Source organism: Diaphorina citri, unplaced genomic scaffold, assembly GCF_000475195.1.
Source record: "Diaphorina citri unplaced genomic scaffold, Diaci psyllid genome assembly version 1.1 scaffold195, whole genome shotgun sequence".
In the NCBI taxonomy this organism is placed as follows: Eukaryota; Metazoa; Arthropoda; class Insecta; order Hemiptera; family Psyllidae; genus Diaphorina; species Diaphorina citri.
In genome coordinates, this window is record NW_007377632.1 from 227,917 (window position 1) to 245,602 (window position 17,686).

Here is a 17,686-nt window from a genome sequence, read left to right on the forward strand (position 1 = left end):
AAGGGTAAGGATAGATAAATATACCCTAGTATAAATTGTTGAAGGAGGATTGTAGGTTTTCTATAGAAACCTTGGGGAATGTTTTGCACACAGAGTTACGTAAAGAGTTATAAACTACACAATACATAGAATTCCACCAGGTTTACCTATCGAGTCAAGGGATTTTCCCTGATTCAACTCGAAATCCGAATGCGTAGGACATGATATCTTGCACTTTGACTCGATCGTAATGTTCTTCTACTTTATTGTTATTGACCTAGAACTATCAATTGAATATGAACTTCCTATTCTAATATAATATACTTCATACAGGATGGACAAATATTTTTCTTAGAAAAAAGTAGTCTCAGGTACCTAAATGGTTTTATCATGATGTAGACTTAAATCCATCATCAGGTAGGTCATGAGAGCTGTAGGTATGTGTAAGTGGGTATGTCATGTTATGAGTATGAGACATTAGAATCAGCACAGAAATACAAGTAGGTACCTTTCACCGTAATTGCTTGGAATCAAAAACTTCATAATATGTAGGTACTAGGTATGTATGTACATTGTACAGATTTTGAAATTTCCTCTGATGTAGGTATATTTACGCAAAGTAGGATGTTTAGATTTACCTATGTACACATCTGGCAATTACATATTCATATTCCCCATACATGTCAACATCAAGTAGGATGTTTAGATTTACCTATGTACACATCTGGCAATTACATATTCATATTCCCCATACATGTCAACATCAAATTGTAGGTAATTTGCCGACTATAATGTCATAAGTACACCAGTATCAATGGATGTAGTTAGGTAGGTACCTATCAATTTAATGTCAATTTTACCTATACCTATCAATCATAATACCTGGACTTTCTACACTTAGGTAACTGGTAGGGTGGTAGGTACATATCTATTATGATTGACTGTGGTATGCTACACCAGTATCAATGGATGTAGTTAGGTAGGTATCTATCAATTTAATGTCAATTTTACCTACCTATCAATCATAATACCTGGACTTTCTACACTTAGGTAACTGGTAGGGTGGTAGGTACATATCTATTATGATTGACTGTGGTATGCCCATATTCAACACAAATCTAGGTAGGTACCTAATACCTAAGTACCTACTTTCTGCACACAAATCTAAATAGTGTCGTAAAAGGATGTTTTGTCCTTGGAAGTTTTAGGTGCGACCTACAGTAGCAAAAAATGGGATTTTTCTCATGACGGCCATAATGTAAGTAGGTAAAGCTAGCCATTAAATGTCAACCCGGTGGTACCGAGAGGTCTGTTTTTCATTCCTACGCCGCATCGATGCGGCGTTCACTCTGCGAGCATGAAGTATTCCGTCCGATAATCAATTTGCCTGCAAAACTTGGAACCGGATCTATTCAGAACAAAGACAACATGAGTAGGTATAACCGGATTGGTATACCATATTAGAAGGGTCAATATCTTCAATTGAGGATACTCAATACAAGTATTCTATATCTACCTATATTTAACAAGGACATGGTAATTTATTTATTTTATTTTGATACAATTTAGCGACAAGGCCATTTGCACATGCTAATTCAATTCTGATATATTTTAGGTACATACTTTAGTTCAATATTTCTTATGGTGGGTCCAGACTTGTGCAATGCAACGTGCAAAGCATTTGCATTGCACGTTGCACGTAAAATCAAATCTGACGAATGCGTTGTCAGTCAACTTTGATTACCTGCATTTGTCGTTAGGAAATAAAACCTGCATATCTGTCGTCAGTTCTAATTCACCAATCAGCATGAAGTCCTATTCTCAGTCAACTTTGATTACCTGCATTTGTCGTTAGGAAATAAAACCTGCATATCTGTCGTCAGTTCTAATTCACCAATCAGCATGAAGTATTCCGTCCGATAATCAATTTGCCTGCAAAACTTGGAACCGGATCTATTCAGAACAAAGACAACATGAGTATAACCGGATTGGTATACCATATTAGAAGGGTCAATATCTTCAATTGAGGATACTCAATACAAGTATCTATATTCTATATCTACCTATATTTAACAAGGACATGGTAATTTATTTATTTTATTTTGATACAATTTAGCGACAAGGCCATTTGCACATGCTAATTCAATTCTGATATATTTTAGGTATACCTACTTTAGTTCAATATTTCTTACACGTGATGGTATTTTCTTGGAAATTGGGCGAGACTTTTTAAGGCTGGCTTTTATAGCATGCCGGGATGGGAATGCTATTTTAGTAAAGACTTAGCTTAAGGTTTCTGTATCAAAAATATTTTGTCTGTGACTCTGTGTCCTTTGTGCCCTGTCGCAAAAAGCTTATAAAAAAGGGTAAAATTCTCCAATTTCTACAAACGACTGTCTCTGACGTTTTGGTTTTTCCCAGAATAATATCTGAGACACCCTATAGTTACCTACTGTTACTATACGGGCCAGGGTAAAATTCTCCAAGTTCTACAAACGACTGTCTCTGACGTTTTGGTTTTTCCCAGAATAATATCTGAGACACCCTATAGTTACCTACTGTTACTATACGGGCCTACTGTTACTTTCATTTCCATCATCACAAGCTGGTAATATGTGAATAGACCATGACTGTTACCTACTATAGCGTTTATGTTTACGGGCCTACTGTTACTTTCATTTCCATCATCACAAGCTGGTAATATGTGAATAGACCATGACTGTTACCTACTATAGCGTTTATGTGTCTACTTAGTATGACTATTTTTTAGGCTAGGTAGTAGCTATACATAATCATTATTTAGATAGGAAGCATAACTATAACGGCTTAGCGAATGTCTGAGAGTTATAGGAAGGATTTAGTAGCGATGATATAACTTCAGTGACACACTAAATAGAACCCTCGAGCTGTAAGTTCTCTGAACCTGAAGTCTACATGACACACTACACTGCCAACCTATAACTATCCTACATTTGTTATGGTGTCATTCTGCCATTATAATCAGCAATAAGAGGGAATATGACTATTTTTTAGGCTAGGTAGTAGCTATACATAATCATTATTTAGATAGGAAGCATAACTATATAACGGCTTAGCGAATGTCTGAGAGTTATATTAGGAAGGATTTAGTAGCGATGATATAACTTCAGTGACACACTAAATAGAATAACCCTCGAGCTGTAAGTTCTCTGAACCTGATGTCTACATGACACACTACACTGCCAACCTATAACTATCCTACATTTGTTATGGTGTCATTCTGCCATTATAATCAGCAATAAGAGGGACATACGACAGTACGACACAAACCACATGAGTCTAATGTAGCAGTTGTCTCATTGCTACTAAATAAAAACGGCAATGAAACACTTTTCTTCAAGTGATCATGTCCGTCGAAAGCTCAAAATCCAATGAAATAATTCCCTTCATATGTTGCACATGTGCGTCAAATTTTATCAAAATCGGACCAACTATTCACAGGAATTATACATATACCTATATAGGTTATAGTGAAACAAGAAACAAACAGACAAATGAACAGATTAACAAACTATAATACCAGTATGTACGTAAAAATCACCGAGATAACTTTGTTCAGTATAGATAGGTAGATACGTAGGTAATACCTGGGTACCAAATGATTCAACTGATTGTAGATACCTTGTTACTTTTGTGCTAGTGCAATTTACAGTACCTACATACATGTATGAGTTCATTATTTATTTTATTAATGCAATAATGAGTCTATTATCTCTTTACTTAGTTGTAAGTACAGTAAGTTGCAACCATTGAATATCAAGGTTGAACAACGTTCACTGAACATGAAAGAGGGACTTTGTGTTGAGTTGACCAGAGACCATGCTACCTACAGTCTGAGTACACCTCAATATAGAACTAACGGCATGTGTACTGCTTATGGCCGCAAACACAATGTGAGTTTGAACGCCGTTCAAGTTTAACTTTTGGATTCAGTAATCTGATTGGTTGATAAAAAGCGGTAAAATGCCGCCAACCGTTGCACCGATCCTAACCAAAAGTTTCGTGTCGCATCCTTGTCACATTTGACAGCTACATACCAAATAATTCCCTTCATACCTATGTTGCACATGTGCGTCAAATTTTATCAAAATCGGGCCAACTATTCACAGGAGTTATACATATACCTATCTAGGTTATAGTGAAACAAGAAACAAACAGACAAATGAACAGATTGACAAACTATAATACCAGTATGTACGTAAAAATCACCGAGATAACTTTGTTCAGTATTATAGATAATAGGTAGATACGTTATAGGTAATACTTGGGTACCAAATGATTCAACTGATTGTAGATACCTTGTTACTCTTGCTAGTGCAATTTACAGTACATACATAGGTAGGTATCTACAATCTATTTACATTGTTACACAAATATTATTACATCATAATCTAATGGCAGGCACTTATGTAGGTACTATGTATAAATGTATAGGTCCTAGTAGTTATGACTGGGGCCAAGAGCTATATGTAAGTAGGTACCTACATCATAATTATGTATGTGTAGGTAACTATGTAAGTAGCCAAGATCAAGAACTTAGTCGTCCAGCCAGGACTACTCTATACCGCTTTTGTCTCTACAATGCTACAGTACAGTACAATATAGATACTATTGACCTATAGGAATTATGAGGTACCTAATTATCTACTTATGCAGCTATAATATCTTCTGTTTGAATAAAAAACAACTTGGGTACTCACTCACCTATTTCGTTTTGAATAGAATGATTGTTTTAGTGAAGAAAATGATCTTTTCACGCATTTCATGTCGAATTCGACCTTACTGAAATTCAATGAAGTGTTAAACATGAAAAAGTATGAGTTCATTATTTATTTTATTAATGCAATAATGAGTCTATTATCTCTTTACTTAGTTGTAAGTACAGTAAGTTGCAACCATTGAATATCAAGGTTGTACAACGTTCACTGAACATGAAAGAGGGACTTTGTGTTGAGTTGACCAGAGACCATGCTACCCACAGTCTGAGTACACCTCTATAGAACTAACGGCATGTGTACTGCTTATGGCCGCAAACACAATGTGAGTTTGAACGCCGTTCAAGTTTAACTTTTGGATTCAGTAACATACATAGATATTAGGCCTGTCGCACATTGGCAGCTTAGTACTCACTATCATTTTCATATAGGTTTGGTTTTTTAGGCGAATTAATGTTAAACTAGATATGCCTTTCCTACTACTCCATGTACGTAAATTTTCTCGTCATTCTTATTTCTTATCAAGAAAAGGATGGAGAAGGGAGGAGACGTTAGATAGAAGGGTATGGAGGAGCAGAATAAAGAAGAGGGTAACGCTGACCCCGGATAAGATTGGGAAAAGATGCAGAAAAAGATGAGGAAGAGGATTAACAATATATTTATATTAACATCAAGTGAACAAAATCCACTCAACTGAGCAGGAATCCTTGTAGGCAATGCCGTAGTTAGTCAGGCATACGGATACGACTGATTATGGAATCAAAATGTTAATAGGTATAGGTAAGAACTATACCCATAGCTAGGTAAATATACCCTAGTTCTAATAGACAATTAGGTAGATTAATTATTCTTGGATCAATATTATGCATTTAATAAGGATCTATGTACTTACTATACCTTAGATTAGATGTATAAATTTAATGGTTTGAATATTGACCAGTTATCTACTTAGCATTTTTGATCTATACCATGTGCATATTGTGACGTCACTAAATTGCTTGTGATTTTGATTTCCTTATCTAGGTTATTTGCAAATGAGAAAATGAACAATTTATCTTTCATTTTATTCAGAAATCCACCCATCTCTAATAAGAAGTCAATGGGGATACGGGAAACTATACATGGTAGTCTAACTTCTAATATTCTAGCATAATTTACTCTTTTTTTATACATCAAATATGAAACATCTACTGATTCCATCATTCACATCAAAGTTTACTTAGCAGATTACACATCAGTAGAAAATTCTACCACTGTATAATAACATCCACTACAGTCTACACTGTATATTCTACATGTCTTTCCTTAGTTCTTGGTTACATTTAGAGTATTTTCTTTGTTACAAGAGGAAATTCACACATGAGAACTGGTTAGTAGGTTTAATATGTACATATGTAGGTACCAAGAACAAGGTGCCTAACAGTAGTATAAAAGGAAAAGGATATTTAAATTCCTCGCCTTGTAAAAGATCACTGAGGCTAAGCAACGTTGATCATCGATGGTATTTGGACGGGTGACCGTCTGGGAAAACGCCTGCTGTTGGCCCTTCCAAAGTGCAGTCAGCCTGGTAAAGTGCTAAGGTCAATAGTGTTCAAGCTGGCTGAAATTCCAGCAAAAAATAAGTGAAAATCTTACCCCACTGTGATTGCCAGCCTCGGCAGCTCCAGCATTCCACAGCAATAGTTTGACATATCCCTCCTTGGCTTTCACCTTCACCGCCACCTCCCCTATCCTCTGTCCTAGCACATCCTCCCCATTCACCTCCAGTTTCAACACAAATCTAGGTACCTAATACCCAAGTACCTACTTTCTGCACACAAATCTAAATAGTGTCGTAAAACTCGTAAAAGGATGTTTTGTCCTTCGAAGTTTTGTAGGCCCGGACTTGCGACCTACAGTAGCAAAAAATGGGATTTTTCTCATGACGGCCACGTAATGTAAGTAGGTAAAGCTAGCCATTAAATGTCAACCCAGTGGTACCTATGTTTGTATCTCATCATGCTCAAAAGATCGTGTTTCGTTTCTTACTTTATTTATGTCTTATTTAAAAATCAATTAGATCACCATTTAATTAAATTTTTATCACTATTTACTATCGCACTTCAGTTTTATTTTTTAATTTATTAATTTAATTGGATTTTTATTTCAATAAAATAAAATCACTCACTTTGGTCCTACCGTCTACCTGCGATGGTCACGGTACTGACTTCTGAAAGCAACTGAACTGTTATCAATTCATTGGCAACTAGACTGAGTCAGTCACTCAGTCTTCAGTACTAGCAGAAACTTTCTCGCTCAGAGCATGGTAGGGCGAATTCTCAAGGCTAGGAGAACTATCTTGCTGACAGTACAGTACCTACTTCGGTATCCACTTTTACCCCCACACTCTAATTTTCGGTTCTTGGGTTAAATGTTAAATAAAATACAACAAAATAACAAATGACATTTTACAAAAGGTGAGCATTCTCGGAGATGCTTTGAGTTGAGGTCAGTAGAGTTCAAAGGAGATGCCACGTGCCACTATGATATTAGGTACAGCATTGCGTTTGAAGGTACTAGAATAAATAATCACTCCAATTCTGTCATCTTTCCAATTCTGATAGAATAAAAATTCTTATTTGGTAGATATGTAAAAGATAATTTGGATTCTCATTTATTACAGCTTACTCGTAAATTGACGTTTAATCGCCCAACTCTAAATTATTGATCAACATTTGATGATTTAACCACCGTATCCATACCCCATACCATATGTAGGATATCCACCCATTCCATAACCACCCATACCCCCCATTCCATAACCACCCATACCTCCCATACCAAGAGGGGGGTAACCACCCATACCACCATACATGCCCTGATTCATGTAACCTTGTTGTCCATATGGCATAGGTCCATACCGCCCATCAGGTGGGCAACCATATTTCCCACATTTATAAGCTTTCTTCAACCCTTTGTAAGCAGCATAGCCGAGACCACCAGCAGCTGCTCCTAGGAGAAAGGGAACAAATCTCCTAGCTAGACGATTGGGAGTGGCAGGATCATTGGACAGTGGAGATCCTAATGCCGTAGCAGAGACTGACTGTAAAAACACAAGAGGAAAACACATTGTCGGTGTATAAATAGCTAAAAGCAAAGGGTTTCATAGCCAAAGATATGACTTCTAACTTTCGACTCACCAAATTAATATTTTTCCGCAGAAACAGTTAAAGTTTTTGATAGAGGGAACCAGAGAGAGGAAAGGATAGGAGAGAGCCTGCTGTTCTGATAGTGGTGATCTACATCTGTTTAAGATAAAGTTTGTCCGACCAGGAATCAAACCTGCAACCTAGCGCTTACAAGGCAGGCGGCACAGAAGTGTGTCTGTGTGTTTACCAAATTTCAAGGCAGAGGGACTGATCAAAGTGGTTACAAGATTTATTTTGATCCACACATGATAGATACAGAGATCTTAAACTAAATAAAAGCATAATATAATATGGGGTATCTAATATACATTATTTGTATTTAGTTTATTTATTACAAGTTGGAAACTTACAATAATATTTAGAGCTAGACCACCCAATGATTATAGGTTAGTAATAAAATTCCTAATTAGGTACCTACCTACTTACGAACAGTTTTTCTTTAGCCTGCTTGCCACCTGAGGACTGAAAAGTCCGTTTTTGCCATCAGTTTCGATGAAGTCCTTTTTGAGGTACTTACACAAGGATTCATAGTCTTATGTAATACATAGGTAGGTACATAACCTCCGGACATTGACCTTTTCGAGTAGTGGTCAATAAGAAATTTATGAACACAAAAATATGTAGAGGGGAGTAAATACATAGTAAGTTTTCCGGGAGACAGAAAGTAGGAAAAACGTGATAGGTGAATGACCCTTCTGTGTCTTACCATTACTTATGTTTGCATGTGGGTATCTAATATACATTATTTATATTTAGTTTATTTATTACAAGTTGGAAACTTACAATAATATTTAGAGCTAGACCACCCAATGATAAAGTAAGGATCAACCCAACCCATCATTTAAAAATTGATAATTTAACGGCCATAACCACCCATACCATAACCACCCATTCCTCCCATACCACCCATTCCATAACCTCCCATTCCTCCCATACCATAACCACCCATTCCACCCATACCATATGAATCGTAACCACCCATACCATATGGATTGTAACCACCCATTCCTCCCATACCATAACCACCCATTCCTCCCATACCGTAACCACCCATTCCACCCATACCATAACCACCCATTCCTCCCATACCATAACCACCCATTCCTCCCATACCATAACCACCCATTCCACCCATACCGTATGGATCGTAACCACCCATTCCATATGCCCCATACCCATAATCGGGTGGGCAACCATATTTCGAACATTTATAAGCTTTCTTCAGCCCTTTGTAACCAGCATAGCCGAGACCACCAGCAGCTGCTGCTAGGAGAAATCTCTTTTCTAGACGATTGGGAGTGGCAGCATCATTGGACAGTGGAGATCCTAATGCCGCGGCAGAGACTGACTGTAAAAACACAAGAGGAAAACACAATGTAGGTGTATAATAGCTAAAAACAGCAGCCAAAGATATGACTTGTAACTTTCGACTCACCAAATTAATATTTTTCCGCAGAAACAGTTAAAGTTTTTGATAGAGGGAACCAGAGAGAGGAAAGGATAGGGGAACCACCCATACCTCCCATTCCATAACCTGCACTTATACCACCCATTCCATAACCTGCACCCATACCACCCATTCCATAACCTGCACCCATACCACCCATTCCCTGATTCATGTACGGTGGTGGTGGCCCATACTGCCCATACTTATTTTTGGGTGGGCAACCATATTTCGAACATTTATAGGCTTTCTTCAACCCTTTGTAAGCAGCATAGCCGAGACCACCAGCAGCTGCTCCTATGAGAAAAGATTTCTTTTCTAGACGATTGGGAGTGGCAGCATCATTGGACAGTGGAGATCCTAATGCCGTGGCAGAGACTGACTGTAAAAAACACAAGAGGAAAATACATGGTTGCCAACCATCAAATCCATACCAAAATAGACTAATAGACGTGGTTGGGCAAGTAATACCCTTTCATGCATGTAGCGATGTGAGGAGAGTTCACTGATGTCAGGTGCCCGTTACAGTGTTCTTACTGTGTCTTATCCCGACATAGTGGGATTTTTATCCTTTCGGGGATTGTGGTTGGGCAGGTAATACCCTTTCATGCTTTCATGCATGTAGCGATGTCAGGTGCCCGATACAGTGTTCTTACTGTGTCTTATCCCGACATAGTGGGATTTTTATCCTTTTCGGGGATTTTTCGGGTCTGGCTGGGAAAAAAGGGATCGGGGATTTTTCGGGTCTGGCTGGGATAAAAAGGGATTTAGGGATTTTAAGGGATTTTTAACAATTTTAAGGGATAATAATTTTTATTTATCTAATAATAATACATTAATTATTTAAATTCAATATTTAAGGGTATTTGAGTGAAATTTCGAGTGTATGGCCGCCATACACGCCCTACATGGACGCTACGCCACTGGATTGTATAATAGATTAATAGATAAACTAATAAAAACAAGAGGTTTCATCCAAAACAATACAAAGAGGTTTCATGTCCAAGAACATGAGTTCTAACTTTTAAACAGTTATTTCTGTTTTGATTAGATTTGGTTGTGGTACACATGAAAGCAATGAGTAATTAGCAGGTGTATATAACTCCATTGGGTCTCAGGTGATTGAAGTCAAGTGCGTATTGTTCTCTAAGGATTCCATTGGACCTTCTACCTAGTAATTAGCAGGTGTATATAACTCCATTGGGTCTCAGGTGATTGAAGTCAAGTGCGTATTGTTCTCTAAGGATTCCATTGGACCTTCTAGAGCCCGTCTTTCTGAGAATAACTTGCTTGATATTCTTGATGTGCGGAATCTGCACCAACGCTAAGGGGATATTGCACCCGTGTATCTAACGTCAGTCTTCTAATGTTAGGAATGAATATAATGTTCATACCTACCTGTCACTAGATACCGGAGGCATGCAACCTGCTCCTCATCAAGTAGTGGAGAACACATTTGTTTTTATTATTATTATTATTATTATTTACTCTTTATTATTTATAATTACATCTTGATGTGCGGAATCTGCACCAACGTCAGCTAAGGGGATATTGCACCCGTGTATCTAACGTCAGTCTTCTAATGTTAGGATTAGGAATGAATATAGTGTTCATACCTACCTGTCACTAGATACCGGAGGCATGCAACCTGCTCCTCATTACCATACCATAACCACCCATTCTTTTATTATTATTATTATTATTATTTACTCTTTATTATTTATAATTACATGATGTACACAAAATACACAGAAATTACAATCAAGGGGAAATTACGAAATTATTGCCTAAGGCAATCTCTACCATTCAACCCTTTTTATTACTTTCATTATCCTATAGGAAGGAAAGTAATGTAATCGGGTCAAATTTTCGACGGTCAGTTTTTAGTGCCAAAACACGTTTTGAGGTCCCTAGAGCCTAAATCCAAAGTTTCAGCCATTGGTCCGTGTGTGTGTGTGTCTGTCTGTAAACAAAATATCTCGAGAACGGTAAGAGCTAGAGACTTGATCCGGTAATTTTTTAGCCCGTAGTTTATTCGATCGTGATTAAAGAAAATCAGTACCTAACCTATGTACCTACCTTATTTGTTTAATATTCAGTTTATCATTATTCTTGATTTGATTTTTCGATTTTACTTTCATGTAATGATTTCAAATCAAGACTAGAGCCCGTTCTCCCTTTATTCCCAATATAAGGTTCAAGTCACCCATCCATTTATTGGCCTTGCTCGGGTTAGCTTAAGATAGGTGACGCTAAAACCGGTCTCAAAATAACGACTGAAGTGTTATCTGAAACTTTCTCGCTTTGAGTTCATAGGTTGTCGCGATGTCGCGGCAAATTTCAAGATCAGAGCCCATTTGTGTGAGAAAATGTGAAAAAAATCCCCCAAAAAACGGTTTTTTTTTTAAATGGTTTTCTGGACAAAATTTGCACCACCATTTTTGTGTTCCTGGTAAAAAGACCTTTAATTTGATATATAGGTCGACCAGGTTTGGACAAGTCCTTCTATGGGAACAGACAGACCGACAGACGACACCGAAGCGAATACAATAGCCCGTCCCTTATACTTTTTTTATTACTATCGTAATAATACCTAAAGGAAGGACGGGCTAAAAACACACCGAGACAAATCTGTTGTATGGAGGGGATCCGGACATTACGAGTCGAGAAACTGATTCTTTTCCTCTTGACCAATTGAGGATTCTCATGTAAAAAATAATTCAACCTAACATAAATAAAACGAAGCGGTCAAAAATCACATTCACAAATCTGTTTTCGATTTTAAAATCCGTCGTGTACTTGCCGAGATATTTGTGTTTGAACTCGCGCTTTTCGAGGGATTTTTTTTTACCGCGCGGCGAGTGCTAATATTTTGACAACACTGCACGTGACGTCACGCCATAGTTGAAAAAAACTCACGGAAAGCACTCTGCTTCTGCATTGTCTCAGCTTGAAGTTGATATCTTGGGATGTTCTTTGGTTTCCGTCACGTGTGATAGCTAGATATTCTAGAGCTTTCAGTTGAGATTAGATGCAGCTGATCCAATGTCAGACAAGATGCGTGTCACAACACGTTTTGAGGTCCCTAGAGCCTAAATCCAACAGTTTCCGCCATTGTACCGTGTGTCTGTCTGTCTGTAAACAAAATATCTCGAGAACGGTAACAGCTAGAGACTTGAAATTTGGTATGTAGCTTTCAAATGTGACAAGGATGCGACACGAAACTTTTGGTTAAGACCGGTGTAACGCTTGGCGGCATTTTACTGCTTTTTGGCGGTTTTCGGTGTAATTTAACAATATCTCGGGAACGGTATAAGCTAGAGACTTGAAATTTGGTATGTAGTTCACAAATGTGACAAGGATGCAACACAAAACGTTTGGTTGTGATGGTTGCTGCGCTTGGCGGTATTTTGACCCCTTTTTGACAGATTTCGACCGTTTTTTGGCGGTTTTCAGCTATAGCGACAAAACAGTTAGAGATATTGTAAAAAGTAGGGTAAAAGAACACTCAAATAAGCATCATCTCAAATAAGCATCGTCACTATAGCTGAAAACCGCCAAAAAACGGTCGAAATCTGTCAAAAAGGGGTCAAAATACCGCCAAGCGCAGCAACCATCACAACCAAACGTTTTGTGTTGCATCCTTGTCACATTTGTGAACTACATACCAAATTTCAAGTCTCTTTAGCTTTTGCCGTTCCCGAGATATTGTTAAATTACACGGAAAACCGCCAAAAAGCGGTAAAATGCCGCCAACCGTTGCACCGGTCTTCCAAAAATTTCGTGTCGCATCCTTGTCACATTTGAGAGCTACATACTAAATTTCAAGTCTAGCTCTTACCGTTCTCGAGATATTTTGTTTACAGTCAGACAGACAGACAGACACACACACGGACCAATGGCTGAAACTTTGGATTTAGGCTCTAGGGACCTCAAAACGTGTTTTGACACTAAACTATCTGACATTGGGGATCTGCTACTCCGCAGCTATTCTAAACTGAAAGGTCTGCAATATCTACGCTATCACACGTCACTATGGAAACCAAATAACACCCAAGATATCAACTTCAAGCTAAGACAACACTCTGTCAACAATCAGAAGCAGAAAGCTTTCCGTGAGTTTTCCAATTTTATTGAAATATACCCATTGTTTTACAAAGACCCTAACTGAAAACCAAGTTCTTTCTTTTATTTGAAAATTGATAGAGGGAACTGTAACTACTAAGGGCTTATCATCTCGAAATAGAAGAGAAAAGGAGGTCACGATAGGAGAAAGCCAGCCGTTCCGAGAATGAACCTTATCTCTTTTGGATAAAGTTTACCCCGGCCCCGAATCGAACCAGCGACAAGTTTTGCACTGTTCTCGTAAAACTAGTTGTAAAACCAAGTTCTTTCTTTTATTTGAAGATTGATAGAGGGAACTGTAACTACTGAGGACTTATCGTCTCGAAATCGAAGAGAAAAGGAGGTCACGATAGGAGAAAGCCAGCCGTTCCGAAAATGAACCTTATCTCTTTTGGATAAAGTTTACCCCGGCCCCGAATCGAACCAGCGACAAGTTTTGCACTGTTCTCGTAAAACTAGTTGGAAAACCAAGTTCTTCCTTTTATTTGAAGATTGATAGAGGGAACTGTAACTACTGAGGGGGCTTATCGTCTCGAAATGGAAGAGAAAAGGAGGTCACGATAGGAGAAAGCCAGCCTTTCCGAAAATGAACCTTATCTGTTTTGGATAAAGTTTACCCCGGCCCCGAATCGAACCAGCGACAAGTTTTGCACTGTTCTCCTAAAACTAGTTGGTTCTTCCATGCTTCTCTATTTAGGAAATAGCTTTGTCCAAACGTCGAAATTCGCTCCTGGGAATGCAATAATATCATAACTTTCTTATTCCTTTTTTTTTGGAATCTAGTTCATTTTATGGGTAAAGGAGGTTCATTCTTGAAATTTTCATGTTCGGCTTATCAAAACAAATGAGGAGAACAAGCAACAGCCTGGTGATTCCAATGAAGAACCTCACACTGCACCTATGAAGATATCTGACCGAGTGAAAGGTGGACCTAAGAAATATGCTCATAATAACTGGAATAAGACAAATGTGAAACCAGTAGAAGCTAATGTAGAGAAACCTTTGAATGAATCCAATGTAGCAATGGATAAATTATCACGACTCAAGAAACTAGTTGGTTCTTCCATGCTTCCCTATTTAGGAAGTAGCTTTGTCCAAACGTCGAAATTCGCTCCTGGGAATGCAATATCATAACTTTCTTATTCCTTTTTTTTTTGGAATCTAGTTCATTTTATGGGTAAAGGAGGTTCATTCTTGAAATTTTCATGTTCGGTTTCAGAGTTGGCTCTGCAATCCAAGGACTGGGCCCTAGCCACTGTCCTGTCTTCAGGCCCAAACAGTGGTCTTCCTCAGTCAGAAGTACATCAAGCGTTCCTCAATACTCTACCAGTTAATGATCCACTCAGACCTTGCTTCCAGCTTATGTTTAATCAGAGTCTGCAGGTGGGTAACAGAAATCAGAGAAAACATGTTTCAATCCAGGCAGTGTTTGTTTATTTCTTTGTTTTTTATTTAAGGCTTTATGGCAGGATTCTCACATAGTGAGCTCTTCCATCCAACCTCATACGAGTAGGTAGATTTACTATTCAAAATCAACCTCAGTGGTGTAGAGGTTAACGCGTCAGATTTCAGATCTAGAGGTTGGTGGTTCGAGTCCATATATCGAGTTATACCTATTTTAATAGAGTAATTCGATCCCAGGATCTTTGTTAATTTGTTCTTCTTGTTTTCGTCCTCAGGTAAACAACAGTACTACGCCTATAGATCTGAATGACTGGGGAATTCAAGTTACTTTTCTTTTCTAAATAAAGTCTGGAAGTTATGATAACAGGTAGAATCGAGCTTTACTAGGACTGTTCCGAAGCTAGCTTATTTAGCTACTTACTGATTATCTGATTAATATTATTAATATGTGATAAAGAACTTCTGTTTATCGTGCTGCAAGGCCGGAGGAGCATAGGTACCAATCCACACACATTTTTCTCAAATCCTTACTAAACATAGCTCTAGCTTACCATACATATCCAAGTGAAACGGAAGCAAGTAAGTATACAGAGAGTTTGTATGTATGTACCTACCTTCTTACCTAGAACTATAAATAAACATTAGCTACATTGTTATTATCAGAGAAATCAGCAGAAATTTGAAGTAAACGTTTTACAAACCAATTTGGGGGGGAAAGTCTTTGTTTCAGGCTGGTCTCACACTGTACGCGTAGATGCGCGACTTTGAGTAGCGCTTAAACGGCTTCAAAACCAAACCTATGGAATCAGCAGAAATTTGAAGTAAACGTTTTACAAACCAATTTGGGGGGAAAAGTCTTTGTTTCAGGCTGGTCTCACACTGTACGCGTAGATGCGCGACTTTGAGTAGCGCTTAAACGGCTTCAAAACCAAACCTGTGAAAATGATATAGATCCTCTGTAGAGTCTCTATCATTTTTATAGGTTTGATTTTTGAGGCGACGAAGCCCTACTCAAAGTGGCACGTCTACATATTTGTTCAATGTGAGATGGGTCTCAGATTTAGAGTAACATGCCATTAAATCTGTTAAATAAAAACTAAAACTAGCATGATATTGTTACACTTATAATGATTTTTATTCCAGGATCTGTCTAGTAGTGGGGGTCAACAGGTGTCCAGTGGCGGAGATAATAAACCAAACAGTGCAGGCGCTACAGGAGGGGGTGGGGGATGGTTTGGATTCCTCAAGAAAAACAATGCCCCTGTCTCTGCCCCTAGTTCCACCCCTGGTGTTAACAGAACCAATCAGGATAACAAGGATCAACTTGATCATCAATCGAATGGTAAAACATCTCGCTCTCTCTCTCTCTCTCTCTCTCTCTCTCTCTCTCACTCACTCACTTTCAATGCCCAAACCTAACTCACGCTCCCCCTATCTCAAAAAAAATCGCAGTTTTTCAATTTTTATTTGACATTTTGGTCTGACATTCTGAGATTTATTTCGCAGCTATGAATCAACTGCTACATTAGACTCGTGTGGTCTGTGTTATTGCAGGGAATAGAATGGATTATCGGTCTCCTACACCGCAGGGATATCCAGCACCTGCATACAGTGCTCCACCACCCAACCTGGTCCCATCTACTGGGGGTGCCTTCATGCAGCCTTACTCTGCAGGTATGCATATAGTTTTTATTTTATAAACAATAAATCACTTAAAACATTGCAATATAAACAGTAGGATATTGTTAAATTGTATATGATGGATATACATAGTTTTTATTTTATAAACTATAAATCACTTAAAACATTGCAATATAAACAGTAGGATATTGTTAAATTGTATATGATGGATATACCCATTATATCCTTACAGTATGGACTTACGTCTGTGTTAAATAAGTGAGTAAATTGTTGAAAACATTTATCCGATTTATGATGGATATACCCATTATACCATTACAGTATGGACTTACGTCTGTGTTAAATAAGTGAGTAAATTGTTGAAAACATTTATCCGATTTCACCAAAATCGGATAACCCGTCCGAGAGCTATCAGCATATCCCAAGAACAAGTAAGCAAGAGGTTCAAGTCAGGTTAGTATTCAAGATCAAGTTCACCCGCTAGCTCCCTGTCTACAGAGGTCAGATATTACACATCCCGGCAGCCATCTTGGAATCAGCATTACCGATATGCGCCTCGTAAGTAAAGCAGACAACACCAAACCTTATGTTTTTATTCGTCAACCTGATTCCATTATCTACAAAATGTCCAGTTTAATTGTAACCCCAGGGTTTAAGATTTCGATAGCGAACTTGAACAAATACCTAGACAACAATTTTTTTTTGATCATCTTAACGTTTCTACATTAATATTTCTCGTAGCAAACAAGAATTAAACATCAAAAATTATGTATTTGTGTTGAAGCTGGAAAGGCTCTTGAATATGTTTATAGATGTCAGAGTAGTACTCTGTTGGAATCAGCATTACCGATATGCGCCTCGTAAGTAAAGCAGACAACACCAAACCTTATGTTTTTATTCGTCAACCTGATTCCATTATCTACAAAATGTCCAGTTTAATTGTAACCCCATGGTTTAAGATTTCGATAGCGAACTTGAACAAATACCTAGACAACAATTTTTTTTTTTTGATCATCTTAACGTTTCTACATTAATATTTCTCGTAGTAAACAAGAATTAAACATCAAAAATTATGTATTTGTGTTGAAGCTGGAAAGGCTCTTGAATATGTTTATAGATGTCAGAGTAGTACTCTAACCCCAGGGTTTAAG

General features: G+C 37.9%; 2 protein-coding genes across 2 annotated transcripts; both read right to left on the minus strand.

Annotated features, from left to right (window-relative positions):
• Positions 1–7,455: 7,455 nt before the first annotated feature.
• Positions 7,456–8,450, minus strand: LOC108251961 (spore coat protein YeeK-like). The gene is made up of 2 exons (XM_017442582.1): positions 8,439–8,450; positions 7,456–7,815 (listed from the first exon to the last, which is right to left on the minus strand). The coding sequence occupies exons 1-2, from the start codon at positions 8,448–8,450 to the stop codon at positions 7,456–7,458; spliced, it is 372 nt and encodes a 123-aa protein (XP_017298071.1).
• A 327-nt stretch (positions 8,451–8,777) lies between these two features.
• On the minus strand, positions 8,778–11,045 carry LOC103505801 (glycine-rich cell wall structural protein 1.0-like). Its single transcript, XM_008470164.1, has 3 exons — positions 11,028–11,045; positions 9,460–9,747; positions 8,778–9,269 (listed from the first exon to the last, which is right to left on the minus strand). The coding sequence occupies exons 1-3, from the start codon at positions 11,043–11,045 to the stop codon at positions 8,778–8,780; spliced, it is 798 nt and encodes a 265-aa protein (XP_008468386.1).
• Between the last annotated feature and the right edge of the window lie 6,641 nt (positions 11,046–17,686).

Excerpts from the sequence above, each read along its gene's own strand:
- LOC103505801 (XM_008470164.1), bottom strand. Across the intron at positions 9,270-9,459 it reads ATGGAATGGGTGGTATAAGT|TCAGTCTCTGCCGCGGCATT; the intron begins GCAGGTTATGGA and ends GTGTTTTTACAG.